The sequence below is a fragment of the Moschus berezovskii genome, chromosome 24 (genome assembly GCF_049115385.1).
Source record: "Moschus berezovskii isolate FMDL1 chromosome 24, NW_MosBer_1.0, whole genome shotgun sequence".
NCBI classification, from domain to species: domain Eukaryota; kingdom Metazoa; phylum Chordata; class Mammalia; order Artiodactyla; family Moschidae; genus Moschus; species Moschus berezovskii.
In genome coordinates this window covers 33,557,029-33,583,261 of record NC_142483.1, presented here as the reverse complement: position 1 = coordinate 33,583,261, position 26,233 = coordinate 33,557,029, and the positions used below count along the sequence as shown (strand labels likewise).

The window sequence follows — 26,233 nt, the reverse complement described above, 5'->3', positions numbered from 1 at the left end:
CTCTTACCTTGGGTGTGGGGTATCTCTTCACGGCTGCTCCAGCAAAGTGCAGCTGCTGCTCCTTACCTTGGACAAGGGGTATCTCCTCACGGCCGCCCCTCCTGACCTTGAAGGTGAAGTAACTCTTCTTGGCCCTCCTGCGCCCACGCAGCCACGGCTCCTTGGACATGGGGTTGCTCCTCTTGGTCGCCTCCCCTGACCTCGGGCATGGGGTAGATCTTCAGGCCGCCACCCCTGACCTCAGGCATGTGGTAGCTCCTCTCAGCCACCGCCCCATCTCTAGTCTTTCCCAGTCAATTTTTTTCCTCTATTTCTTTGCACTGATCACTGAGGAAGGCTTTCTTATCTCTCCTTGCTATTGGTTGGAACTCTGCATTCAAATAGGCATATCTTTCCTTTTCTGCTTTGCCTTTTGCTTCTCCTCTTTTCATAGCTATTTGTAAGGCCTCCTCAGACAACCATTTGGCTTTTTTGCATTTCTTTTTCTTTGGGATGGTGTTGATCACTACCTACTGTACAGTGTCATGAACCTCTGTCCATAGTTCTTCAGGCACGCTGTCTGTCAGATCTAATCCTTTGAATCTATAAAGGATCATTTATTCTGATTTATTGGTACCAAAGAAAATCAAAAATTTTTTGATGTGAACCAATTGCTTATTACTGCCCTAAATATGACCTCTACAGATAACTTGGTATCAAAGTTTCATTTGAAACTATTAATGAATCAGAAAAATTAACACTGTTTCCAGTGGTAGAGCCTGTCTTCATCTTTCAGTGGTTGCTGGTTATTTCTGTTCCTTGGGTGAGCAGCGTCCATCTGTAAAACAGGTGGCCGTGTCACAGCCATTTGGGATGTGTTGGGGGAACTTGGTTGGTCAGAAATACAGAGGTGACTCACATTTTCTACCAATTCCCTCAGGGACCTTTACAGATAAAACCACCACTCAGGTTTCAGAAGTAAGCTATTGGTTACACTGTTGCAAGTTCCTGTGTATAATTCACATGCAATGTCAGGGCTTGGAAGACAACCCAGATGCTGGGATGAATGATGAATATTGGAGTCTGTACAATAATAGGCTGTGTAAATGTGATTTTAAAAAGAGAAGAAATTCTATTCTACCTTGCCTTCCAAATTGTTTTCAAAATACCTTTTATCCCGCTTAAACTGGCAAATTATGCTTCTTGGCAGCCCAGCAGCAGCATCTATATCAAGAGTGCTTACTAGGGAATTGTTTTTGCTGAAAATTTGTTTTATTGAAAGTTCATGTTATATTTGCAGGGTTCAAGAGGTTTTCCAAGTAGAAAGGTTTATTTTATACTTTGACTTTTAGCATGCTGTATATCTCGCAATGTACTTTCAGCTTACCTGTATTTAGTGATGAGCTGTCTGCTTCCTTATCTTCACCTGGTGTGGGTTATTGTGTAGTGTTTTTCTTTCAATACAGAGTGGTTTTTAAATTATATCAGAAATGTCATTACCATCATCACCTAAAAAAATATATGGGAAAATTAACAAACTTCTCTTCCAATTCATCTCATGCACTGTGGACTTTCCCTTTTCCAATTTACCTCAAAGGTGATTTGGCTTATAAATCCATTTACTGTTTATGCATGTAACATGTTCTGTAAATATGATCTTGGAGAAATCTATGTAATTAGAAAAACAAATAATTAGATAAGTAAGCACTTCTTACTTAACAAACCTCTTTGAGGTTTTTAAAATATAATGAAAAAAATGTACTGTCATTAAGACATGAGTATGAACCTGAAATCAGCTACAGCAAAATTAAATGGAGCTTGTGGTAGTGGAGGAGGCTTGTTCATTTGGATTTGTGAATTGATTATCCTCCTGACATACCCTACCCCTGGCACTCTCAAAGTAGACTATTTTCTCACCTGTCTTAGAGTCTCTGCATATGTGTGAGTCTCTAGTGTAGACCATTTTTTCTAACCCTCTTTTGCTGGATAGCTTCTGTTCCTATTGCAGATATTAGCTATCAATATATTGAGACTCCAGAAACTCATAGATTTGTCGGTGTACTTTGACCTTGCATTGCACTGTACTTTTACATTGATTTGTAGTAGTCATTTGATTAATGGCCATCTTTCATCTGTAAGCTCCATGAACATAAGGACTGGTTTTTTGTTTTTGTTTTTGTTTTCCCCTCACCATTGTATCCCCAGTGACTAAAGTATAGCCATTGTTTAATGAATATTTTTGAATCAATGATCATATTTAAAAAGATAGTGCTTTTTAGAAAGAGCTAAAATTCATATGACTTAGGGAAATGTCTCCCTCATCTTAAAATCCTGTTTAACCTGTAGGAACAGGGATCTTCTCTTACTGAAAAGCTCCATTTTCAAGTAATGCTATGATCAGCAGCATAGAAAAAGGACTTGCTTTCTGAAAGACTGAAATTATACTGCTGCAGTTTGAGGGAGATGTTTTAAGGGAAATAGAGATAGGGAAATGAAGATTTGCTTCTGTATTGTTCTAATTCTAGCCCATTCTATTTGAGGTGGGGGGAAGGAGAATTTAGGAAAACTGTATAAAGAAAGACCACAACACTAATTTAAGAGATAATAAAGTAGAAGCTATTTTTATTCAAAGAGTTATTGTACTCCTAAGAATTTATTCAAAGAGTATTAATGTTTGTAATGTTTGTAAGTTGTTTTATGTGAATTATGTTTACACTCAATGGATTATAAGCTTGTTTCTAAATATTTCTAAATAATGTAATTTTACTGATGACTATATTGAAAAATAATCTATCAAGTGCTATTATACTGCAAATAGACTAATTCTACTTGGATTTTTTTTATACTCTTCTCCTGTTATCATTATTGTAATCAGTAATTAATTACATGTATTTTAACTATTAACAGTGAAAACTGATGAGGACAAGATTGGTCAAAGTGAAACTTCCTTTTGGAATTCCTTTGTACTTTTATATCTTTTTTCTTAATGTCTGGGAATAGTTTTCATTTTAATAAGAAAGTATCAAATGGACTAATTAATAGTATTTTTATTGTTATTAAGCATTTTATTCTTTTGAAAGAAATTGAAATTTAGAATCACAACCATGTTTTTTGACCATTTCAACTATGGTCTTATTTACAGTGGTGCTTTTAGAGCCATAGTTACACATTAGAATAACTGCATCTTTAGAGCTATTATGTTCTCCCCAAAAATACACAAGCTATAAATCTATAACCTGATGAATTTTCACAAAATGAACCCATTCAAGTAAACAACAGTGAAATCCAGAAGCAGTGGAACCCCTATTCCAGAAGTCCTAGTGATTGCTTCATTGCAGTACTAAATATAGCATCAAAGATAGTCACAATCCAGATTTACAATATGATAAGTCGGTATCATTTTACTCTGTTCTATCTGATTTATATCTTTTATTTATGTTGAGACTTGGCTGTGCATGATCTGTGTAGTTATAGTTCATTGATTTTCATGGTCTATTAGTATTTCATGAATATTTCACTGCTTATTAAGCTGCTCTATTGTGATGGACATTAGATTGTTTCCATCCTTTAGTTATTATGGTTAGTACTACCACAGACGTTCTTATAAATGTCTTTAGTGAGCATATGCACACATATCTGTAAAGTATGTAATAGGGGTTGAATTGCCGGGTTGTCGATTATGCTTATATCCTGCCTTAGTAGATATTTCTAAACAGAGTTCCAGAGTAATTGCACCAGTCTGCACTCCCATTAGTAACAATAAGAGTTCCGGTTGCTCCACATCCTCGGCAGGACTGGAAATTTCTTTCCTCTTTCATTCTGAGGTTGTATATATATAGTATGTGCCATGCAATTTATTGAACCTTTATTAAATAAACTTCCATAAATGTGTAAACATAACTTTTTTCACACACACATGCATAAAACCCTGACTTAGGTTTCTATCCTAGAGAGCAGAGGTTATATATAAGGCACTTCTCTAACCTCAAGTGAATCATATATGCCAAGCATTTAATGAAATTTTGTGAAGATCAATCTTGACTCTTTAAATTGCTTCATTAAAAGACAACAGATTGGGTGAGAGAGAAAAAGTGCTAGAAGAGAAATAATATAAATTTAGTCTACTGAGAAAGACAAAAATTAAGGACAGGATCTTTCTTAGTTTTTGCTGCATTTTATTTTTCATTAATGTATTCATCCACTCAGTTTCATGTTAGTTCTGAAAGAAAAACTCAGTTGTTCCTTGTCTGCATGTTCATTGCTTCTGTTTTCACTCTCAGTGTAAAAAATAATTAAAAGTTGTATTTCTCTTGATTGTGAGCCTAGCTGTATTTCTTCAGGAAGATGGTTTGGGTATTACATAAACTAGCTAAGTTATGTCTCTCTTTATCCATCGATACCAAAATGAACAGAAATGACAAACCCAACATCAGTCTTTTTTTTTGTTTTTATTTCTTCAAGAAACAAAACCAGTTTATGTGCCTAGAAATTGTATTCAAGAATATACAGACGTAAAGAAAATCCTGCTTTCAGCCCCTTTTTACCCAACTGCTTTCAAAATAAGCAAATAAACACAGGAAATAATAATAGCTTACCCTAATGCCTTAATGGAGTTTAATCATAACAGTTCTTACTTCACTGAAAATAAGAGATTTCTATAGAAAAGATAATCAACCTCCTGTGAGGATATGGCACTCATAAAACCTGAGAGTTTCTAAAGGTCAGCAAGCATTGAAGGTTTTGTCCTAGGGATAAATTTCTAAATAACCCTGAGGAGAAAGAGAGAGAGGGAGAGAAAGGAAAAAGTTTAACTTGATGAAAGTAAAATGTGCAAACTTAACAGTTTCTGGATTATTATTTAATTACAGCCATCAATCACCTCCCATCTGTCTATTCCCAGTACTCAAGAAAATCATGGTTAAAGCCATACTGTTCAAACCATCAGAGAATGTATAGACCATTAAGAGTCCTGAGGATTTGAAGCAATATTTAAGAAATCACCCGAGAGATCTTGGGAAATTACCTAAAAACAAGATAGTGGAATCTATCTTTCAACAAATACTAGGAGAACCCAAAAGTAAAATTATCCTTTTAATTTATAGACAAACCACTCATTGCTTCCTCGTCTGTACCAGTTTAGAGATTTTTCCAGTAAGTGATCCTTTTCAAAAGGCTTTGCTTTCCAAATCATTTTATTTCAATCCATACTTTTACTAATGCATGAAACTGGCCTGCAGTTAGTCATTTTATGAACATGGTTTTACATTCTTTTAAAATGAGGACTGTTTGAAGTTGAGCTTTTAGAAATACATTTGCTTCATTAATTGGCACTGGGAAACGCCAGCCAGTGTCTTTATGGGCAGCTATTATTTTTTGGTTTAAAATGTTTAATTTCTTCTTACTGAGGGGTTCATACTACTGTCCCTAAATTCTGTAGCAAAGGAATTAAACAGCATTAGGCTTTTTAAGCTTCAAAGAGCTCCGAAAAGTGTCTCAACCGTGGTAATCCCCTTGTCGTGCTGCATTTATCTCCCACCAGATACCTAAATGCTTCCCTCTTCTTCTCAGGCAGATAATTGCAGAGAGGCTGGAACAAGAGAAAAGAGTTGAGCTGGTGCTGAGCAGTAGATATAAAAAGAAGTGTCACCCTAGTGGAAGTAAATAGACTCTGAGACTGTAATCTCTGCCCTTATTTATCTGTGAAACCATAAATGCTCAGGGGAAAGCTTGTCATTTATTTAGCTACAGAAACCTATGTCTGCAGTCATGTATGGTTTTTAACTTGTTTTTATTTCCATACTTTCCATTGGAGCAATCTTCTGTTTTGTAACCACCTAGGTCTTCTCTCTAAATATGGGTTTTTGTCCCAATGGTGTTTTTGAATATGGCCTTTAAGATTCTCGGTGTTTTCTGAATAATAACATGTTCATTACCTGTGTTTTCCAACAGAGTTCATCAGGTGATTTAATGATCAGAAACATTCAACTGAAGCACAGTGGAAAATATGTTTGTATGGTGCAGACTGGGGTGGACAGCGTTTCATCTGCCGCTGACCTCATAGTAAGAGGTAAGCATTAATGGCTCAGTGTTTTGTTTTGTTTTTAAACATGTTAACTGAGCCTTCCTTGCTGAAGAAAAAACCGTGATGAGATAGCAGTGCTATTCTAAGTCGCTTCAATCGTGTCCAATTCTATGCAATGCTATGGACAGCAGCCCACCAGGCTCCTCTGTCCACAAGATTCTCTAAACAAGAATACTGGAGTGGGTTGTCATTTCCTTCTCCAGAGGTAGCAATATGAGCATTCAAATTATAATATTGATTTGATCCCCACCCCACCCAAATAGACCAGAAGATGTACCAATGAGAACTGACGCTAATTCAAAAAAATAAAAATCTCAATTCTGTCATTCCAGTAGCTCTCACAGTAATAAGCATTCCACAGCTGCTGCCAAGCTGATGTGTTTTTGAACATGTCATTAATTCAGTATTAGTGTTTAATGTGAAAGAGAATAGTGATAGAGTGTGTGTGTATGTGTGTGTCTGTGTGTATACTTCCAAAAAACCAGGATCATCCAGAATGCCTGAGAAGATTTGCCAATCTGAGCTACTGTCCAAAGTACTGATTTGCTACTGGGCTGAAAAATGACCCAGAGTGCACTGTAGAATAAAACAGCTCTAGATAACAAACTGGAAACTACAGAAATGTCCCAGGGGATTTAAAAAAAAAAAAAAAAAAGGCTTCACGCAAAAGTGAAGGTTATTGAATTTGGAAAGGTACAGGAATCCTGCCAAACAAAAGACTCAAAAAGCAGATGTCATTTGCAGTCGTGGAGTGTTATGCCTTTGGAATTTATGGCTCAAAATCCAGATTTAATATCTAACAACAGGAATGCAAAAGAAAGAAAATGGTTGTTTTATTGCCAGGGAAATTTCCTTTTTCCATAAGTGCTTTTGAAATTGGGGTCCATTGGAGGTATTCACATGTCATGAGGCAGGTTCTTCACTTTGGTTTATGGAATAATCGCTAACTAGAGTCAGACATGACTGAGTGACTGAACTGAACCGTTCTTTGCATTTTTGCCTTCCATAGGTTCACCTGGGCCACCAGAAAGCGTGAAGGTAGATGAAATTACAGACACAACAGCCCAGCTCTCTTGGAAAGAAGGTACAGACAACCACAGCCCAATTATAGCCTATTCTGTCCAGGCGAGGACGCCCTTCTCCGTGGGTTGGCAAATGGCCACAACAGGTAAAGGGGGTGAGGCAGATGCCACTGCAAATGAATGGATTTCAGATCAACCCTAAGATGCACAAACGTTTACCTCTCTGAAATATTCCTTTGTAGTGCCTGAGGTCATTGATGGGAAAACACACACAGCTACAGTAGTCGAGTTAAATCCATGGGTGGAGTACGAATTTCGGGTTGTAGCCAGTAACAAAATCGGAGGTGGAGAACCCAGTTTACCCTCAGAAAAAGTAAGAACTGAAGAGGCAGGTTAGTGTTTTTGTTTTCTGAGTCTTGGCTTTGTAGGTTTTCCTTGGTGTGTGTTTCCACTTCCCTTGCCCTTGATCCCCAGGCCAGCAGGGGTTCAGCCTCAATAATGCCGTACTGCAATTACCTGACCTGTCTCACGGCAGGCTGGCCATATGGCATTTGTCAAAAGACACACGTGTAAGTGAATCTGATGTAGTGCGACATTTGCAAGAGTTCAGTCCAGCACCGGCCTTCATTAGTGCATGTAGAGTGACTATGTTTTTGTCACTTAAGGTTATAATTACTATCTGACATCGTCACCCTGTTAACAGGAGAAGTGCTGTTTTCATTTATAACAAGCATTGACAAATTGCTAGGATAATGACTTTTGGGAGATCAGCTGCTAGGAAATCTCATTCTGCCCTCCAAGCTCAGTGAATGAGCTTAAGTGGTTGATGAATAGGTATATTTCGGGTCCTTGTATATTAAATTAAGAGAAAATTATTTTTAAAATTTTCATGAGGGGTAACCATTAATATTAGCCATAAGACCCCTTTGTAATGGGGTCTTTGTAATGCTAAAAACAGCCTAACATTGAAACCGCAAAACAGAAAGTGTGTATGGTATCACGTTATTGAGGCATCAGACAGGATTTAAGACTTTCCTTTTCAGAATCTGTAGTGTTAAGACTAAAATTATGTTTGAAATACAGCCGATGTATCACTTTGGAACAAAGCCAAGATAGAAGTCATGGAATACATTTCAGTAATTTTAATGATGCTTTTTCACGTAGGACAATGCATAGAATGTTCGTGCTAGGGATTATGAGAAATTGGGGAGCCACGTCCATCTTGAGACTCTGTTCATTTATTCACGGAAATATGTTTAGAAAGTATCTGCTGTGTGCTGAGCACTTTCTAGGTACAGTGGGTACAGCTGTGAACACAACAAGGACCTGCCTTTAGGTGTCTTATGCTCTAGGTGTGTCATGAGATTTACAAAACATAAATTTCTGTTAGTGAGAAATCTAATGCCTATGTGAGATTCATAAAAGAACAGGATTTGAAGATTTCAATGTGAGTCATTTTTATATAAAGCCAGCGTTCTGGGAACTCTATCTTTACTTAGAGTAGTCACAAGTTAAATGTTCATGCTTACATGTACAAGCCTAGAGGTTATCATACCAAGTAAAATTAAGGCAGAAAGAAAGGCAAATTATCATATGATATTATTTATATGTGGACTCTAAAAACATGGTACAAATGAACTGATTTACAAAACAGAAATAGATTCACAGACACAGAAAAGAAACGTTCCCAAAGGGAGAAGGAAAGGGACAGGATAAATTAGAAATTTAGGATTAACAGATACACACTACTATATATAAAACAGATAAGCAACCAGGACCTACTATATAGCACAGGGAACTGTATTCAATATCTTGCAATAGCTATAAGGGAAGAGAATCTGAAAAATATATATGTGTGTGTGTGTACATATGTCTGTATATATGTCTATAACTGAATCACTTTGCTGTACACTTAAAACATTGTTAATCAAGTGTATTTCAATAAAAAAAAGTAGGTTTGACACTTGGGGAAAAAAATTTCCATGCTGGATTGATTTATCATAATACCTCGTGAAGCGCTTTTTCTCATTTTATTTACCTTCATCCTGAGTAATTTTTTCTTACTGTTTGAAATATTTTGAATCTTTAATAATTTTATGCAAATGTAAATCATGTGATTATCTCCCCCAAAGATAGACATAGATATACACATATACATATTGCGTATATATATGCACACACGCACACACACATGTAATATGCCAATTGTAGAATTATTCAGATACTAAAAGTAAACAATGTTGAATCTTCCTTCAGATAAATATTACCAAATGTGAATAGGGTTTCGTTTCTTCTCTCTAACCTGTGTAGTGCCAGAGGTGCCTCCTTCAGAAGTCAGTGGAGGAGGTGGGAGCCGGTCTGAACTGGTGATCACCTGGGATGTAAGTGTCTGCAGCGTCTGCCCCCTGAGGGTGATGGTCTTCCCACAGCCGTGGCTTCCTGGGGGATGCTGGTGGCGCTAGTGATGGTGGCAGAACTATTAATACTGGCTCATATTTTTTAATGTTCACTTTGTGTTAATTTCTGTTCCTAGCATTTTGCATTTTTTTTTCCATTTTATCCTCACAACATTTTTTTATAGGTTGAAAACACTAAGGCATAGAGATATTAAATAATTTGCCCAAGGTCCTCTGGCTGGGGATGAGTCAAGTCTTGACTCTGGAGCTGTTCCCCCACTGATGACATGGATGCCACTTCTCCAGGCAGTGCTGCTTTCTGGCCATTCTCTCAGCCCTTGCTTTATGTCATAATTAGGAAAAATGTTAACTAACAAAGCCTGAAGGCACTAAAGTTGTCTTTAATTTTTGAAGATGTTGATGGAGAAATAAGAATTCAAGAGATCATGGAGTATCAGTAGAAATTTTTGACATGATGCAAATACAGCTTTGAGTTTAAAACCTTGTTTTTATTTCCTTTTTTAAAGTTTTACTCTTGCACTGAATTATCAGGTCAGTACACAATTTCTTCTATAAGATCAACATTAGGGAGGAGATGATTTTATTTAATTTAGAGATGCAGTATTTCAACTGAAAGTATATCTTTATTACTCAGAACTCAAATTGGGGGCTACAGGATGCTCAAAAATCTAAATTATTTTGGAAAATTCTAGTTAATTATCTAGATGGCTATGAAAGAGTGGCGTGTGTCTATTTTAAAGCAGCTCACTGTCTTCCTGTCCCTTTTCTCCTTTCTTAATCCAGCCACTTCATACAATGAAGATTGTTATTTGATGACTTTTAGAAAAGACTCCGCATTATAGATGAATTTTTTTTGCCTTGCCCTCATATGAAAGTGTGATTTAGTATGTCTTTCCTTTATAGCCAGTCCCTGAAGAACTACAGAATGGTGAAGGTTTTGGGTATGTTGTTGCTTTCCGCCCTCTTGGAGTAACCAACTGGATCCAGACAGTGGTCACATCTCCTGATACCCCAAGATATGTCTTTAGGAATGAAAGCATCCTGCCATTCTCATTGTATGAAGTTAAAGTGGGTGTTTATAATAACAAAGGTGAAGGACCATTTAGCCCAGTGACAACCGTTTTCTCTGCAGAAGAAGGTATGGAAAGGCTATTAATGATTTTTCAACTTTACAATGGTGTGAAGTGGGACACATATTCAGTGGAAATTTTACTTTGGTTCAGTCTTTTCCTGGACTGGTGATGTGGAATCATATAATGTATCAGGCAGGGTGTTGGGCAGCAGTAGACACAGCTCCTAGTTGGCCAGGTAACCACAGGGGTCAACAGCGGATGCACATATGACCATTCTGTACCATTTAACCATTCTCCGTTCTGTTTTTCACTTTCAGTACAGTAGCCAATAAATTTCACGAGATGTTCAACACTTTATTGTAAAATAGGCCTTGTATTAAATGATTTTGCCCAACTGGAGGCTAATGTAAATGTCCAGGGCCATCCTAAAGGAGATCAGTCCTGGTTGTTCATTGGAAGGACTGATGCTGCAGCTGAAACTCCAATACTTTGGCCACCTCATGCAAAGAGTTGACTCACTGGAAAAGACTCTGATAGTGGGAGGGATTGGGGGCAGGAAGAGAAGTGGACGACAGAGAATGAGATGGCTGGATGGCATCACCGACTCGATAGAGGTGAGTTTGAGTGAACTCCGGAAGTTGGTGATGGACAGGAAGGCCTGGCGTGCTGTGTTTCATGGGGTCTCAAAGAGTCGGACATGACTGAGCAACTGAACTGAACTGAAGCTAAGCTAGAGCTTCCCTCGTAGCTCAGCTGGTAAAGAATCTGCCCACCTGCAATGCAGGAGACCCCAGTTTGATTCCTGGGTTGGGAAGATCCCCTGGAGAAGGGTTAGACTACCCACTCCAGTATTCTTGGGCTTCACTGGTGAATCAGACAGTAAAGAATCTGCCTGCAATGTGGGAGACCTGGGTTGGGGAGGTCCCCTGGAGGAGGGCATGGTAGCCCAGTCTAGCATTCTAGACTGGAGAATCCTCATGGCCAGAGGAGACTGGGCAGGCTACAAGCCATGGGGTCGCAAAGGGTAGGACGTGTCTAAGCAACTAAGCACACACAGCACAGGCTAAGCTGTGCTCTTCAGTATATTCAGTTCAGTTCAATTCAGTCACTCAGTCGTGTCTGATTCTTTGCAACCATATGAATCACAGCACGCCAGGCCTCCCTGTCCATCACCAACTCCTGTAGTTCACTCAAACTCACCTCCATCGAGTCGGTGATGCCATCCAGCTATCTCATTCTCTGTCGTCCCCTTCTCCTCCTGCCCCCAATCCCTCCCACTATCAGAGTCTTTTCCAGTGAGTCAACTCTTTGCATGAGGTGGCCAAAGTATTGGAGTTTCAGCTTTAGCATCAGTCCTTCCAATGAACAACCAGGATTGATCTCCTTAAGAATGGACTGGTTGGATCTCCTTGCAGTCCAAGGGACTCTCAAGAGTCTTCTCCAACACCATAGTTCAAAAGCATCAATTCTTTGGCGATCAGCTTTCTTCATAGTCCAACTCTCACATCCATACATGACCACTGGAAAAACCGTAGCCTTAACTAGAAGGACCTTGGTTGGCAAAGTAATGTCTCTGCTTTTTAATATGCTGTCTAGATTGGTCATAACTTTCCTTCCAAGGAGTAAGCGTCTTTTAATTTCATGGCTGCAGTCAGCATCTGCAGTGATTTTGGAGCCCAAAAAAACAAAGTCTGACACTGTTTCCACTGTTTCCCCCATCTATTTGCCATGAAGTGATGGGACCAGATGCCATGATCTTAGTTTTCTGAATGTTGAGCTTCAAGCCAACTTTTTCACTCTCCTCTTTCACGTTTGTCAAGAGGCTTTTTAGTTCCTCTTCACTTTCTGCCATAAGGGTGGTGTACTAAATTCATTTTCAACTTATATTTTTGACTGACAGTGTGTTTGTTGATATGTAACCTCATCATAAATAGAGGAAGCTCTTTTTATCAGTTCCAAACTTAATAATCCAATTGTGATTCAAAACCCCAATTTGGAAGTTCTTTGTGAGTTCAGATATGATTCTTCAAAAGAAAAATGTTTGAAGTCACAGTTAGAGTCCTCATCCAGGTAATAAAGATCAACCATGCTTACCTGAAGCATGAAACTCAGTGAATAGTCAGAGTTCACAATTAGTTAAACATCTGTTTAGGGGAAATACACTGAATCCTAGTCTGTGAAGCAGGGAGAGATATTCTCTTTGAAGTGCCCTAGTCTCAAGTTATAAAGTGGTTCTTAAGAGCTGAAAGAGAGGTTTTAGCAGATGGGAGAGGGAAGACCACAAGTATGACATTGGTGAAACACAGAATATGCAGGTTCGAGGATGGGGTTCACCAGTTCCAGTTGGTATAGACACACACACTCCACTCTGGACTCATTCCCTTTGTCTGCCTTTCTGCCCCAGTTATTGCATCTCTTTAGAAAATAATAGTAGTGTTAGGAGAAGTCTATAAAGCCATTTTGTAGGTCAAAAGCAGCTGAATATTTGCTAGCTCATGTGGTTCTACCTAATTAGAATGGCAGGAGTAACAAGTATTGAATGCTTACTATGAGCCAGACATTACCTAATTTGAATTTTCCAAAGAGGAATGATGTGTTGGTTCTATTGTTATTTCCCACTTACATAGGAGAAAATGGAAGCTTGATGAAAAATTAATGAATTTGCCAAAATCCATACAGACCTATTGAGCTAGTATTTTAACTTAGGCTTTTGCTCTTGAGTAGTCTGAGCTCATGAAATATGATTTCACAGCATCTCCTCTATTCACCAACCCTTACAGTAAATTGCAGAAGTGGGTCCACAGTTGTCATTCCTAAAAACAAATAAGGAAAGCTCACTTTTTCATCATACCATCACCCCCTATTTTTGTTCTTTTTCCACCGAGTTCTGAGAGACAAAGAAAAAGGCATTATCAAAATTTTTGCAACAGAAAGAGCTTTTAAATTCATAGCCCGAACTCTTCTCCAAGAGTTACTGAGAATGATTATCATTACAAAGGCAGATCAGGGGTCTGAGGAGTGATGGGGAGTGAGCAGGGAGTTTTGGGGTGCTGTCCACCCTGTGCATCATGGGGAGCAGGGCTGGTAGCTAGGAGGGAGGCAACAGCCAGAGCCTTTTACTGTCCTCTTGCCTCCTGCACCTTCGTTCTCCTGTTACCTTTCCTGCCACCACTGATGAGTCAGTTAAAGGTCTTTCTGTCTGTTCCAGATGTCAGAATCTGACTTGACTGGTCTTTGAAAAAAGTGAGAGTTATTGGAAATATCCTCAGACATTTCACTGAATCAAATGGGGAGGTATTGAATAGCAGACCTCATGAAGAGCCTTAATCAAGGAAGCTCTGAGCCCTCAGAAACCTAGAGCTTCTCTCGGGCGCCAGGGCTGATTGGCTGGCCTCAAGTCTTCCTTGTTTCTCCAAATCCGTGTTCTCAAGAGAAAGGTATCTAATAGGCCCATCCTTGGACCAGGCTGTCAATATCCATCAGCTGTGGCCAGGGAGCAGGATCCTTTAACATAGAAATGAATGCTGGGGGAGGAGACATGTCTGCTCAGAGCTGTGTCCTGAGATGGGAGAATCACTGCAGAGGGTCTGTGAAACCCCAGGAGTTCTCCATTACCAAGGGGATCTCTGTACTGTGTATTAGCTCTGTGCAGATTTATCTCCTTCTTCAGAAGAGTACAGGATCCCATTGAACTTTGCCCCTCTTGTGAGCCTGGTTGGACAAGACACTCTCTAAATGCTTATTGAGTAAATGAATTCTGTAGACCTTGACTTTTGTTTGGCAAGGCCAAAAATAAAAATAGGTAGTGTTTATGGACATAGGATTTCCCACAAGGTCTGAAGGATGAAAAAGAGAGAAATAATGATATAGTGGAAAGAACAAAGGGGAGAAAAGGAGAAAAGTAGAATACCAAGAAGGGAGTGCCAGAGAGGAGGGTAGAGCTGTTCTGGTTGTTCAGCAAGAAAAAGCCTGTGGTCATGATGCCATCTTTTGCTAGGAAATGGGACATGACCAAGACATCGTTCATATTTTCAAATATTTTTAAAGAGTATTTTATAGTATTTTCAAATATGTTAAAATGTTTTTTTAAATAAAAACTTCAGTAGATTTTTAAAATTAACTATCAAAATTATAACTGTATTTCACATTCTGTTCCCAAACAGAGCCTACAATAGCTCCATCTCAAGTTTCTGCAAATAGCCTATCTTCCTCAGAAATTGAAGTTTCATGGAATGCCATTCCTTGGAAATTGAGCAATGGACACTTACTCGGTTATGAGGTAATATCTTTTAAAATTAATTAGCTTCTGTATGAATGTTGGCAGGCTACTTTGCTTTCATTTACAAGTCTTTTTTTTTTTTTTTTGCTGCACAAGCTTAATTTTATTTTATTTTTTGTAATTAATTTATTTTTTATTGGAGGCAGATTATTTTACAATATTATAGGGTGAGGGTGGGATGATTTGGGAGAATGGCATTGAAACACATATGTTGTCATATGTGAAACGAATCACTAGTTCAGGGTCAATGCATGTTATAAGATGCTCGGGGCTTGCATGCGGGGATGACCCAGAGGGAGGATAAAGGGAGGAGGGAGGTGGGAGGGGGGTTCAGGAGGGGAAACTTATGTAAACCCGGGGCGAATTCATGTCAATGTATGGCAAAACCAACCATTTACAAGTCTTTATAGCAATGACATCTTAGCTAAAGTCTGACTTCTGTTCAATTGTACCACTATATCGTTCCCTGTGACTATCAACAAATATTGATTTTTAACTCAACCAATTGAATGAAAATAACTTTAGCATGGTAGAAAAGAAAATAATAATAAAATGAAAGGAAATAACGATCCTGTGGGCCTAATCTTTTAGCTGGATTGACAAAAAATAAGATTGAACTGTAGTATTTAAGTTCATAGGATGATTGTGATGACAGTTAAATCAATCTCCAGTGCTTTGTCTTATTTTTTTGGTGGACTTGTTGCTTCTAGGCTCTAAAGAAGCCAGCTGTGTAGAATATAATTCTTGCCTTCAATTAATTGTCTTTGGTGAAAGAAGATGAATGGTGTGAAATAGGAACACACAACCAAATGTAATGAAGACCAGAATAGGTCACACAGAATGGTTGAGGGATGAGAGACCTTGAAAGGTTTCATAAGGGCATTCAGGTTTAACAGAAAAAGTAAGTAAACATAGAGAAAGTGGAAACATTCCCGACTGAGCATGGCACGTTGGGGGAATGAAAGGAGTAGAGGTCTACCCGTGGAAGCTGATCTCAGGTGAAGAAAAGAAAAATACAGTGGGGCCAGGTCACAGATGGCTGTAACTGTTAAGAAGAACCATTCTGACTGGGCCCCATGTTTAGGAGGGAGCAGATAGAGAGAACTGAAAGCAAATGAGCAGAGAATGGACAAGATAAAAAGTTAAGTCTTAAAATTTCTCTACTACTTTGTAGTAGCCATAGTTGTGATTTCACTTCCGCCCCCAGCCATCTTCTTAGGAAGCTTCCCTCGTGCTTCTAATTCCTGATTCCATGGCAGGTTTACATGCAGCACGTGTTTGCAGTACAGGACCATGTACCCTTACACCTGCCAACATAACCTCAAATGATTACAGCAGGGTGGCCACTGGACCCAAGGCAACTGCCCATGGACAGTTCAGCTGAACTAAGATTCTTGTATGATGTCTTGAAGCAGGCAATACAGAGGTTGTGTTTAGTGAGAGTGATGCAGTGATATGTCAAATTTAGGACCCAGGTCAGACTTGCCAAGTGAAAGTGTGAAAGAGTTAGTTGTTCAACTGTGTCCAGCTCTCTTTGAGACACTGTGGACTACAGGGTGCCAGGCCCCTCTGCCTGTGGGATTCTCCAAGCAAGAATATTGGAGTGGGTTGCCATTTCCTTCTCCAGGGGATCTTCCTGACCCAGGGATTGAACCCAGGTCTCCTGCATTGCAGATGGATTCTCTACCATCTCAGCCCTCTGGAAGCCCTGAAGGCCATTGGGAAATAGAACAAAGAAGCTCTACAGAGACGAGATGGAGCAGACATACTCTGCCCTAAAAAAATGGAGGGGACAAGAACCCACGGAGCCTTAAAGAACAAAACAGAATGGCTCTTTGACAGCATCCAGTACTCAAGTTGGCTGTGTTCTTTCTCATAACGTCACCTTGTCCTTCTTTTCAGTCAACTTTCTTTACATGTGAACTTCCAAGAGTTCCGGGTCCTTGTAACCAAACAAGCAGTGACTTGAGTAAGCCCTAATGACAAAATCAAGAAAGGATAGGCTAGAGGAGTGACATTCAAAGGAGGCCCCATAGGCCATCTTTCCCACAATTACCTGAATTTTTGCTGAAGATGAGTCCCCAGAATCCTTCCTGGACCACTGAACCCACACATCTAGAGATATATGTCGTGAATGTGAATTTTTAGTGAGTACCCATAGGGAAATATCTTCCTGCACACGTATGTATAGGAGGCCATGGTCTTGACACAGTGACCCTTGATCACAGACAGAACTGTTCGACTTAAGGAAGGCAAAATGATATTGAAGAAGCAAAACAACACATACATATAGAAGAGCAACTTGGTTAGCATATTAAAGGAAGCCAGGAACATTTGGATGAAAAATTCCTTTAATTCCCTAACAGTGAATGGAAGCAGTGAAAGATAGTGGGCAACCAACAGTTCAGTTCAGTTCAGTTCAGTCGCTCAGTCGTGTCCGACTCTCCGCGACCCCATGAACTACAGCACGCCAGGCCTCCCTGTCCATCACCAACTCCCGGAGTACACTCAAACTCATGTCCACAGAGTCTGTGATGCCATCCAGCCATCTCATTCTCCGTCGTCCCCTTGTCCTCCCGCCCCCAACCTTTCCCAGCATCAGAGTCTTTTCCAGTGAGTCAACTCGTCGCATGAGGTGGCCAAAGTATTGCAGTTTCAGCTTTAGCATCAGTCTCTCCAATGAACATCCAGGATTGATCTCCTTTAGAATGGACTGGTTGGATCTCCTTGCAGTATAAGGGACTCTCAAGAGTCTTCTCCAACACCACAGTTCAAAAGCATCGATTCTTCGGCGATCAGCTTTCTTCACAGTCTAACTCTCACATCCGTACATGACCACGGGAAAAACCATTGCCTTGACTAGACGGACCTTGGTTGGCAAAGTAATGTCTCTGCTTTTTAATATACTATCAAGGTTGGTCATAACTTTCCTTCCAAGGAGCAAGCGTCTTTTAATTTCATGGCTGCAATCAGCATCTGCAGTGATTTTGGAGCCCAAAAAAACAAAGTCTGACACTGTTTCCACTGTTTTTCCATCTATTTCCCATGAAGTGATGGGACCAGATGCCATGATCTTTGTTTTCTGAATGTTGAGCTTCAAGCCAACCTTTTCACTCTCCTCTTCCACTTTAATCAAGAGGCTTTTGAGTTCCTCTTCACTTTCTGCCATAAGGGTAGTGTCATCTGCATATCTGAGATTATTGATATTTCTCCCAGCAATCTTGATTCCAGCTTGTGCTTCTTCCAGCCCAGCGTTCCTCATGATGTACTCTGCATATAAGTTAAATAAGCAAGGTGACAATATACAGCCTTGACGTACACCTTTTCCTATTTGGAACCAGTCTGTTGTTCCATGTCCAGTTCTAACTGTTGCTTCCTGACCTGCATACAGGTTTCTCAAGAGGCAGGTCAGGTGGTCTGGGATTCCCATCTCTTTCAGAATTTTCCACAGTTTATGTGATCGACACAGTCAAAGGCTTTGGCATAGTCAACCAACAGTAGCTCCCCAATAATAAGAGAAGTGGCATTGACAGGGAAGGTAGGTGGGATAGAAGGAACACAGATGTAATAGTATAGTTCTGAGGTCAAATCTGTGCCAGATTCCAACCCCGCCTTTCAGTTTGCTAGAAAAGTGATGTAAATTCTGTGAGCCTTACTTTCATCACCTGCAGAGTGGGAACAATGGACCTAACCTAACTAGGCTTTTGAGAGCATAAACTGATTAGACACTTGTGCATCTCACAGCTTCTGGCTCATATTAGTAACCAATGAAGAAGCATGAGCCATATTCCCAAAGAGTTTTGAGATATAAATTTATAGATTTCTCCCCAGTAAATATTCTCAAACAGTTCTTCAACTCCAAGCTCTTTTGCCTCAGGAGAGTTTGTGACAGCTATTAAAATGGGATTACCTGTGAGATTCCTTCCTTCCTGGCTTTGTTTCCAAAGCTCAGGCCTTTAAGCAGATTATTTCATGTATCCTACAGAGTGGGGAGAGAGAAAATGCCACAGAGGAAAAAGATGCAAGAGAAATTTCAGGTGATTTTGGAAGAAACAAAGATCTTAGGCTTACGAAGTCCTAAGGGTCCTATCACTTTCTCCCTGGCAGTGCCCAGGGTGATGGTGAGACCACAGAAGGGAACAGATGCACTTCCTGTACTCAATAAGGACTTCTTATTCCCCCTGCATGGCAGAATTGCTGGGCCTAAAGGGATCAAACAATGTAACAGTAAGTTATCTTGGCAAGGCTTTGGGAAGGGAACCCCAGGAGTGCTTGAAGTCAAGCAGGATATGAAATTCAATGTTAAATCAGATTTACTTAGAGAAAATAAATGAGCTCACTGTACATCCCTCCAACAGGAGACTGAGGTACGCCTCCCCCATTCAATAACTTTGTCCTTTACAAAATCTGTGTGTGTGGTTCATTGCGTGTTAGTCATTCAGTCATGCCCGACTCTTTGCAACCCCATGGACTACAGCCCACCAGTCTCCTCTGTCCATGGGATTTTCCAAGCAAGGATACTGGATTGGCTTGCCATTTCCTTCTCCAGGGTACACTGTATGATAGGGGTATAATTCCTGACTTGGTTGTAGCTTGTGAAATAGTTAAGAGAAATAAACAAGAGACTATATGTAAATAAGCTTTGTAGGCTTCCAAGGGCCACAGAAATATTACCAGTCACTGGTGATTGTCTGACAGCTTGAAGGCAGGTAGATGTTGATGTTAGAATATGTCAGTTTAAGCGGATCAGGAGTCATCCAGATAAGCAACTCTATAAGAAAAGAGACTTACACCGCTGTGGCTCAGGTCAGGAAAGACAGGTTGATTGAACAAGAGAGAAAACTAAAGAATTCATGTAGTTCCAGGATAGTTATCTTGTTACGTTCACACCATTTTTGAATTAGACAAACCTGCATTCACATCCACTAGAGTAGAATACAATCTCCTGCCTGTTTGCTCACTTATGTATCCCAGGTGTCAGCAGTTGTATCCAGCACACAGGAAGTTTGCAGAAAGCTCACGGTGACTGAATCAACGCAGTTTCAGCTCCATTATCTTACTGCTCTTTGACCTTGAGCACGTGATGAATGTTCTCCAAGGCCCTGTTAAAGTAAAGATAATAATAAATAACTCACAGTATCATTGGAGAAGTTTTAAATAAGATAAAGCAGCCATTGCGAAAATGAGCCAAAGAGACTTTGGGAGCTTCTGGTTTTCTGTTTTTGTATATTGGGCATTGGGAGAAGATTTCACTGGAAGGAAATTTTTGAAAACCAGTGAAGTAGTACAGAAACACAGCACAGTCTTGAGTATGAGACCCAGTACTATTGTTTGCGTTGCTACTGGTGTTGCCATTGGCAAGGAGAGCAAAAAATATGAGGGAGTGATGAACAAATGGAAATTGCCTTGAATTAATTATAGCATCTTCCCTATAAAGGGTAGCAAGCTTAACATCCACATAAGGCCTGAATACAGTATTGAAAGGAGACAACTAGTGAAAATTTCTCCCCCAAGGGCTTGTGCTGTGCTGGGTGTGCTCAGTGGTGTCTGATTCTTTGCGACCCAATGGACTATAGCTGGCCAGGCTTCTCTGTCCATGGGGTTTCCTAGGCAAGAATACTGGAGTGGGTTGTCATTTCCTCCCCCAGGGGATCATCCTGACCCAGGGATTGAACCCTCATCTCTTGAATCTCCTGCATTGGCAGATGGATTCTTTATCACTAATGCCCCCTGGGAAGTCCCCAAGGGTTTGGTGTGTATGAAAAGAAAGAAACAAGAGAAAGATACACTGTTTGTGACAGCTTGAGAAATAGTGTATATAATTGTGCCAAGATAGAAATACGTATTTTCATAGTCTCAAGTAATGATTTAAACAGTAACCTGGAAGAATAAATGACTTAGCTGAGTATTTAATTAGCAGTCGTGTGGCTAACTTTCTGGGTTGCCGTTTCCCCAATATATCTTCTCAATTGTTAATAGCTCCTGCCTTCCTCTCATCTCAGTGGGGGTTGATCATGTGCCATGGGGCATGCTGAGCACACATCATCATTAGCATCTAGACTAATTTTTTTTTTTTTTTTCTGATTTGACCAAGAAGTCGTTGAGGAGCTCATTTCCCTGGGCTCCAATTTATTTCATCTTCTAACCACAACACTCGGGCTCAGATCTTTTCTTGTGCCCCTTTTCGTAGCAACAACAGATAAAGAAGATAAAGAGGAGACAGATGGTTTAAGTTCATGGGTAGTAGGTGCCTGGGAAACAAAAGCTCCAAAGTTCTATTTTGATACATATAGTCCATTTTTTTACAGTCATTTTGTGTCTTGAGAAAATAAAACTTGGGAGAATAATCTTGACAAGCAATGGGAAAAGCTATACTGTGAAATATTGTGTGTGTGTGTGTGTGTGTGTGTGCACACGCGTGCTCAGCTGTGTCGGACTCCTTGTTACCCCATGGACAGGATACTGGAGTAGGTTGCCATTTCCTACTCCAGGGAAATCTTTTCAACCCAGAGATTGAACCCAGGTCTCCTGAATTGGCAGGCAGATTCTTTACCACTGAGCCACCTGGGAAGCATTGTGAACTATTACAGGTAAGCATATTTTGGGAGGGAAGCTAATAGATTTTTTTTTTTTTAATATTTGGCAGAGAACCATCACTTGGGCAGTGAAGGGGCGGGGGACCTAGTAGATTTTTGTTGTTGTTTTGCAGGGGAATGTAACTAAAAAATATATACAGAAGGCCAAACTGAAACTTCACTGATATCTCTTTTCAGCCTCCTGTTGTAAACAGCTGTATGGAATATATTTAGCTCCCACCATTTTAATTAGAATAGGAAAAGATGTTAAATATTTGACATTTTTTTAAATATAAAATTTCCACTGGCAAAAATGAAAACATATAGGAAGAGTCTGATTCCTTACAATCAGGCAAAGAATTAACTTCACTCTAGAACAATGAGTCACAGATACATAGAAAAATTGTATAGAGACAATTCAAGCCCTTTTAAATAAATAGAAAGCTGGCAAAAAATGAACTGAGTAAATAAAAAGCAGACTGTTGGGCGGTAATGGAAGGATTTGTTATGCTGGAGAGAGCAGTAAGTATGTGTGTGAGGGTTGCCCAAACCAGGGTTTGTTATTAGGCAAATATTGTCCTTAGCAAACTGTGACTCACTCAGCATTGAGAGACTGAATACCCCAGCTTCTCTTACCTTGCACCGGCCCATCTCCTGGCTTCTCTGTTTCTAAACTCAGGTTTGACTGCTAACCTGTCAAAAAGTTCAAGAGACAAGTGCTGGTAGGAACGAAAAGGTTGCTTTATTCAGGAGGCCAGCAACCTGGGGGCATGGCAGACTCGTGTCTACAAACTGATTCTGAAGATTCTGCTCGACCGTGAAAGTTTTTAAAGGGAGAGTCATTTGGGGAGGGAATCAGAGCCTTCATCTGTCTTCTTCACGTGCAGACTATTTTTTAATTGGTTGGTGGTGAGGTAACAGGGAAGTACTCCAGGAATCTTGTGCTCATCCTTCACCACGGTAGGGGGAAGGGTGTGGTTAGTTCATGCAGAAGAACTCAGAGTTATTGTTAAGTATATTTCTTGAGGACCCTGGGCCTCCACTCCACTCCCATGGACTGTTATTTCTTTACTGCTTCTCCTTAGTTTCTGCATTTCATCCCTTTCCTGATAAGCAACTATTTGAATCTGCCCTTTGGAAATCAGGGAAGGTCAAGGAGGTTAAATGCAACTTTTCTGCAAACAAGAAATAGGGGACACAGAAAGGATTTTAACCCGGAGGGTCCCACAGCATCCTGCTCCATCTCGTCTCCATCCAGTGAGAAGCCAGAGGGTCAGAGAGCCTGGCATGTAGTTCTCACAAGTCAGCCCCCCAGGGACTGAGAGCCAAGCAGGGAAGAGCTGCCGGGGAACCCCTAAAGAAGAGTAGCAGATAGATCTGGATTTGTCTTCTTAAACACCATCGAATGCATTTGCCTGCCTGATATTTATTGAAATGTGTTTTGTCTGGCAGCAAAGAGGAAATATTTGTCTCCCTGAAAATCTAGAGGTATACACAAAATTATTTCAGTCTATTAAAATTGCATTTCTGACTTAATACCTGTACTTTAATGACTTAAAAAGGCACCATTTTTCAATACATTATTTTCATAAACTGCATTTGGTGTAAGGTTAAGTGAGATCTGTGATGCCGTAATATGAAGGACTCCTCACTGCAAGGACATTCGTTTTCGGAATAACCAAGTTACTTGCAGGAATAGAGATAGCATTTTAAATTCTGACATTCCTCAAGTTTGCTTGTTTACCTACCCAGATCAAACTATATTGGCTTGTGAACTGGTGTTATGGTTCTAAAGAAAAAATGATTATCTCATCAAGAAATTGGAGTCCCAGTGTTTTATAGGCACATACAGTATTAGGACTTGAGTAACTAGCTTGGTGAATTAAAGGAGAAAAATTATCCCTCTCTGTTCTATCCACAGATTAGTTCTGATGTGAAAAATGTGTGTTTTTTTTTCTTTTTTTCTCTACACTAACCTGTTCTCTGATACCAGCAGCTGTGCTGTGCTTAGTCGCTCAGTCATGTCCGACTCTTTGTGACCTCATGAACTGTATGTAGCCCACCAGGCTCATCTGTCCATGGGATTCTCCAGGCAAGAGTACTGCAGTGGATTGCCATGCCTTCCTCCGGGGGATCGTCCCAACCCAGGGATTGAACCCAGGTCTCCCACATTGCAGGCAGATTGTTAACCGTCTGAGTCACCAGGGAAGCCCTCGATACCAGCGAGGTGTCCCAAAATACAATTCAGTTCTGACACCGTACGAGGAGTTAGCTTCAGATACTACAAGGCTTCCTGGGTCAGGAAGATTTCCTGGAGAAGGGAATGGCTACCCACTCTGATATTCTTGCCTGGAGAATTCTGTGGACAGAGGAGCCTGGCTGGCTACAGTCCACGGGATCTAAAAGAGTAGGACATGACTGAATGACTGACACTTTCACTTTCCTACAAGTTAAGGGTTCAGTCCCACAAGACTGGTACCCACCACTCACAAACGTCAGATGCCATCAGTCCAGGTGTCCTCTGATCAACTGGGGGGTTACCACAACCCCCTCCTTGGGTTTGAGAACTTGCTAGAATGGCTCACAAAACTCAGGAAAGCACTTACCATTATCCATTTATCATAAAGGATACAACTCAGGAACAGCTAAATAGAAGAGATGCCTAAGATGAGGTACGTGAGAAGGGGCACGTACCTGCCCCTTCAGTTCAGTTACTAGTTATGTTCAGTTACTAGGAAGCCCTCAAACCTTGTCAGTTAGGGTTTTTTATGGAGGCTTGGTAGCGCTAGGGGTAAAGAACCTGCCTGCCAGTGCAGGAGACATAGAGATGTGGATTCAATCCCTGGGTTGGGAAGATCCCCTGGGGGAGAAAATAGCAACCCCACTCCAGTTTGCCTGGGAAATCCCATGAACAAAGGATTCTGGCAGGCTACAGTCGACAGAGTCGCAGAGTCGGACACAGCTAAAGCAACTTAGCACTTCATTGGAAGGAAGGAAGGATTGAATCATTTACTGTTAGTTAACCAAATTAATGGAGAAGACAATGGCACCCCACTCCAGTACTCTTGCCTGGAAAATCCCATGGACGGAGGAGCCTGGTGGGCTGCAGTCCATGGGGTCGCTAAGAGTCGGACACGACTGAAGCAACTTAGCAGCATCAGCAGCAACCAAATTAAATTAACCTCCAGCCTTGTGTCAGGAGGTGGGCCTCAAAGTTCCAACCCTCTAATTACAAGGTTGATTACCCTGGCAACCAATTTCCGTTCTGAAGGTAACCAGGAACGCACAGTTACCAGATATCTCCTTGGCATACGATGACACTTATCACTTCTGACATTCTAAGGATTTGGAGGGAGGTGTGTGTCAAGAAACTCCAGCAGAGACCAGATAGATATTTCTGCTGTATCTCTGTGATAGGAAGGAGGGAGGCATTTGTACACTACGTGTGTTTAAGTTATTTACAAATTAAACAATATTGGGTACTTGATGTGTACAAGCTTTGTACTGAGTGGCAGAGCTGTGGGGATGACTAAGACGAATCTGCCTCCTGTGCTTGATTCTACTTTAGCATCCTCCCTTCCTGCTGCCTGCTGTGCCAACGAATGCAGTTGCTACCCCTGCGGCACACTCCCTCTAGCAGAAACCGAGGCAGGGTCATCCTCTACTGATGAAGGGAGAGGCCTGCACCTCTCAGGAGATGAAACAGTGTTGAGAGCCACAATTCAGTCTTAATCGCCTTTTGCTTTGGAGCATCTTTGCCTTTTATTTTTGCTGGCTCTGAACTCATAGTGAAGCTACCACATGAAAATGTCTGTGTTTCTTCAGGTCTGGAAAATTCTCAAGACATTTTCTCTTTAATTGTTGGACTTTTCCTTCTGGAACTCTGGTTGAAACATTTCTTTTTATTCTCAGTGTTTCTTAACTTGGCTTTCATAATTTTTGTTTCTTTCTTCATGTTCTGGAATTATACATTCTTCTATACCTTCCAGTCTTCAGCTCAGTTCTAGGACTGATTTCTTTCTTAACACTGTATGCTTCAGGGGTGGGAATTCTACTTGATATTTTTCAGATTTGCTCCATCTTTTTTCTTTGTCTCCTCTTCTCATATCATGAATTTAGTCTCTTCTTTAGTCAGTCTGAACATTTGAAATATACTTATTTTAAGATCATCTCAGATAAGTATGTTACAGCTAGTCTCCTGTGGTCCAGTCTGCTGTTTCTTGCTGGCAGAGCTCTTCATGAGCTTTGTAGTATTTCTTTCTGGGCTCATCCTTTGTAGATGCTGCCTTCATGTTCTGTCAGTGTTACACTAACTCTCTTTACACAGTTGTGTTTTCAGAGTTTGTTCCTTCAGCCAGAACCCATTTCCTTTCTTCGTCCCTGTATTGTGCCTGCTGCTGCTGCTGCTAAGTCGCTTCAGTCGTGTCCGACTTTGTGTGACCCCATAGACGGAAGCCCACCAGGCTCCCCCGTCCCTGGGATTCTCCAGGCAAGAACACTGGAGCGGGCTGCCATTTCCTTCTTCCAATGTGTGAAAGTGAAAATCAAGTCGCTCAGTCGTATCCGACGCTTCGCCACCCCATGGACTGCAGCCCACCAGGCTCCTCCGTCCATGGGATTTTCCAGGCAAGAGTACTGGAGTGGGGTGCCATTGCCTTCTCCGGTGGGTGTGCCTGGGAAATCCAAATTAGTGTGGAGTTATATTCTGTCCTCTCAGGTGCAGAACTTTTGGTCTCTTTTCATGCTTGGCTTTTCCCTCTTTAAAAATAGTCTATCCTCATATAAATATTTTGAACAAAATTTTAT

At 40.5% G+C, this 26,233-nt stretch overlaps 1 protein-coding gene across 1 annotated transcript in view; it reads left to right on the top strand.

Annotated features, from left to right (window-relative positions):
* CNTN3 (contactin 3) overlaps positions 1–26,233 on the top strand; it is a 249,903-nt gene that overhangs the window by 198,533 nt on the left and 25,137 nt on the right. The window contains exons 11-16 of the mRNA XM_088831971.1: positions 5,929–6,046; positions 7,071–7,229; positions 7,326–7,475; positions 9,394–9,464; positions 10,404–10,638; positions 14,737–14,852. Of these exons, the coding sequence (XP_088688097.1) occupies positions 5,929–6,046; positions 7,071–7,229; positions 7,326–7,475; positions 9,394–9,464; positions 10,404–10,638; positions 14,737–14,852 (849 nt within the window). The remainder of the gene's footprint in view (positions 1–5,928; positions 6,047–7,070; positions 7,230–7,325; positions 7,476–9,393; positions 9,465–10,403; positions 10,639–14,736; positions 14,853–26,233) is intronic.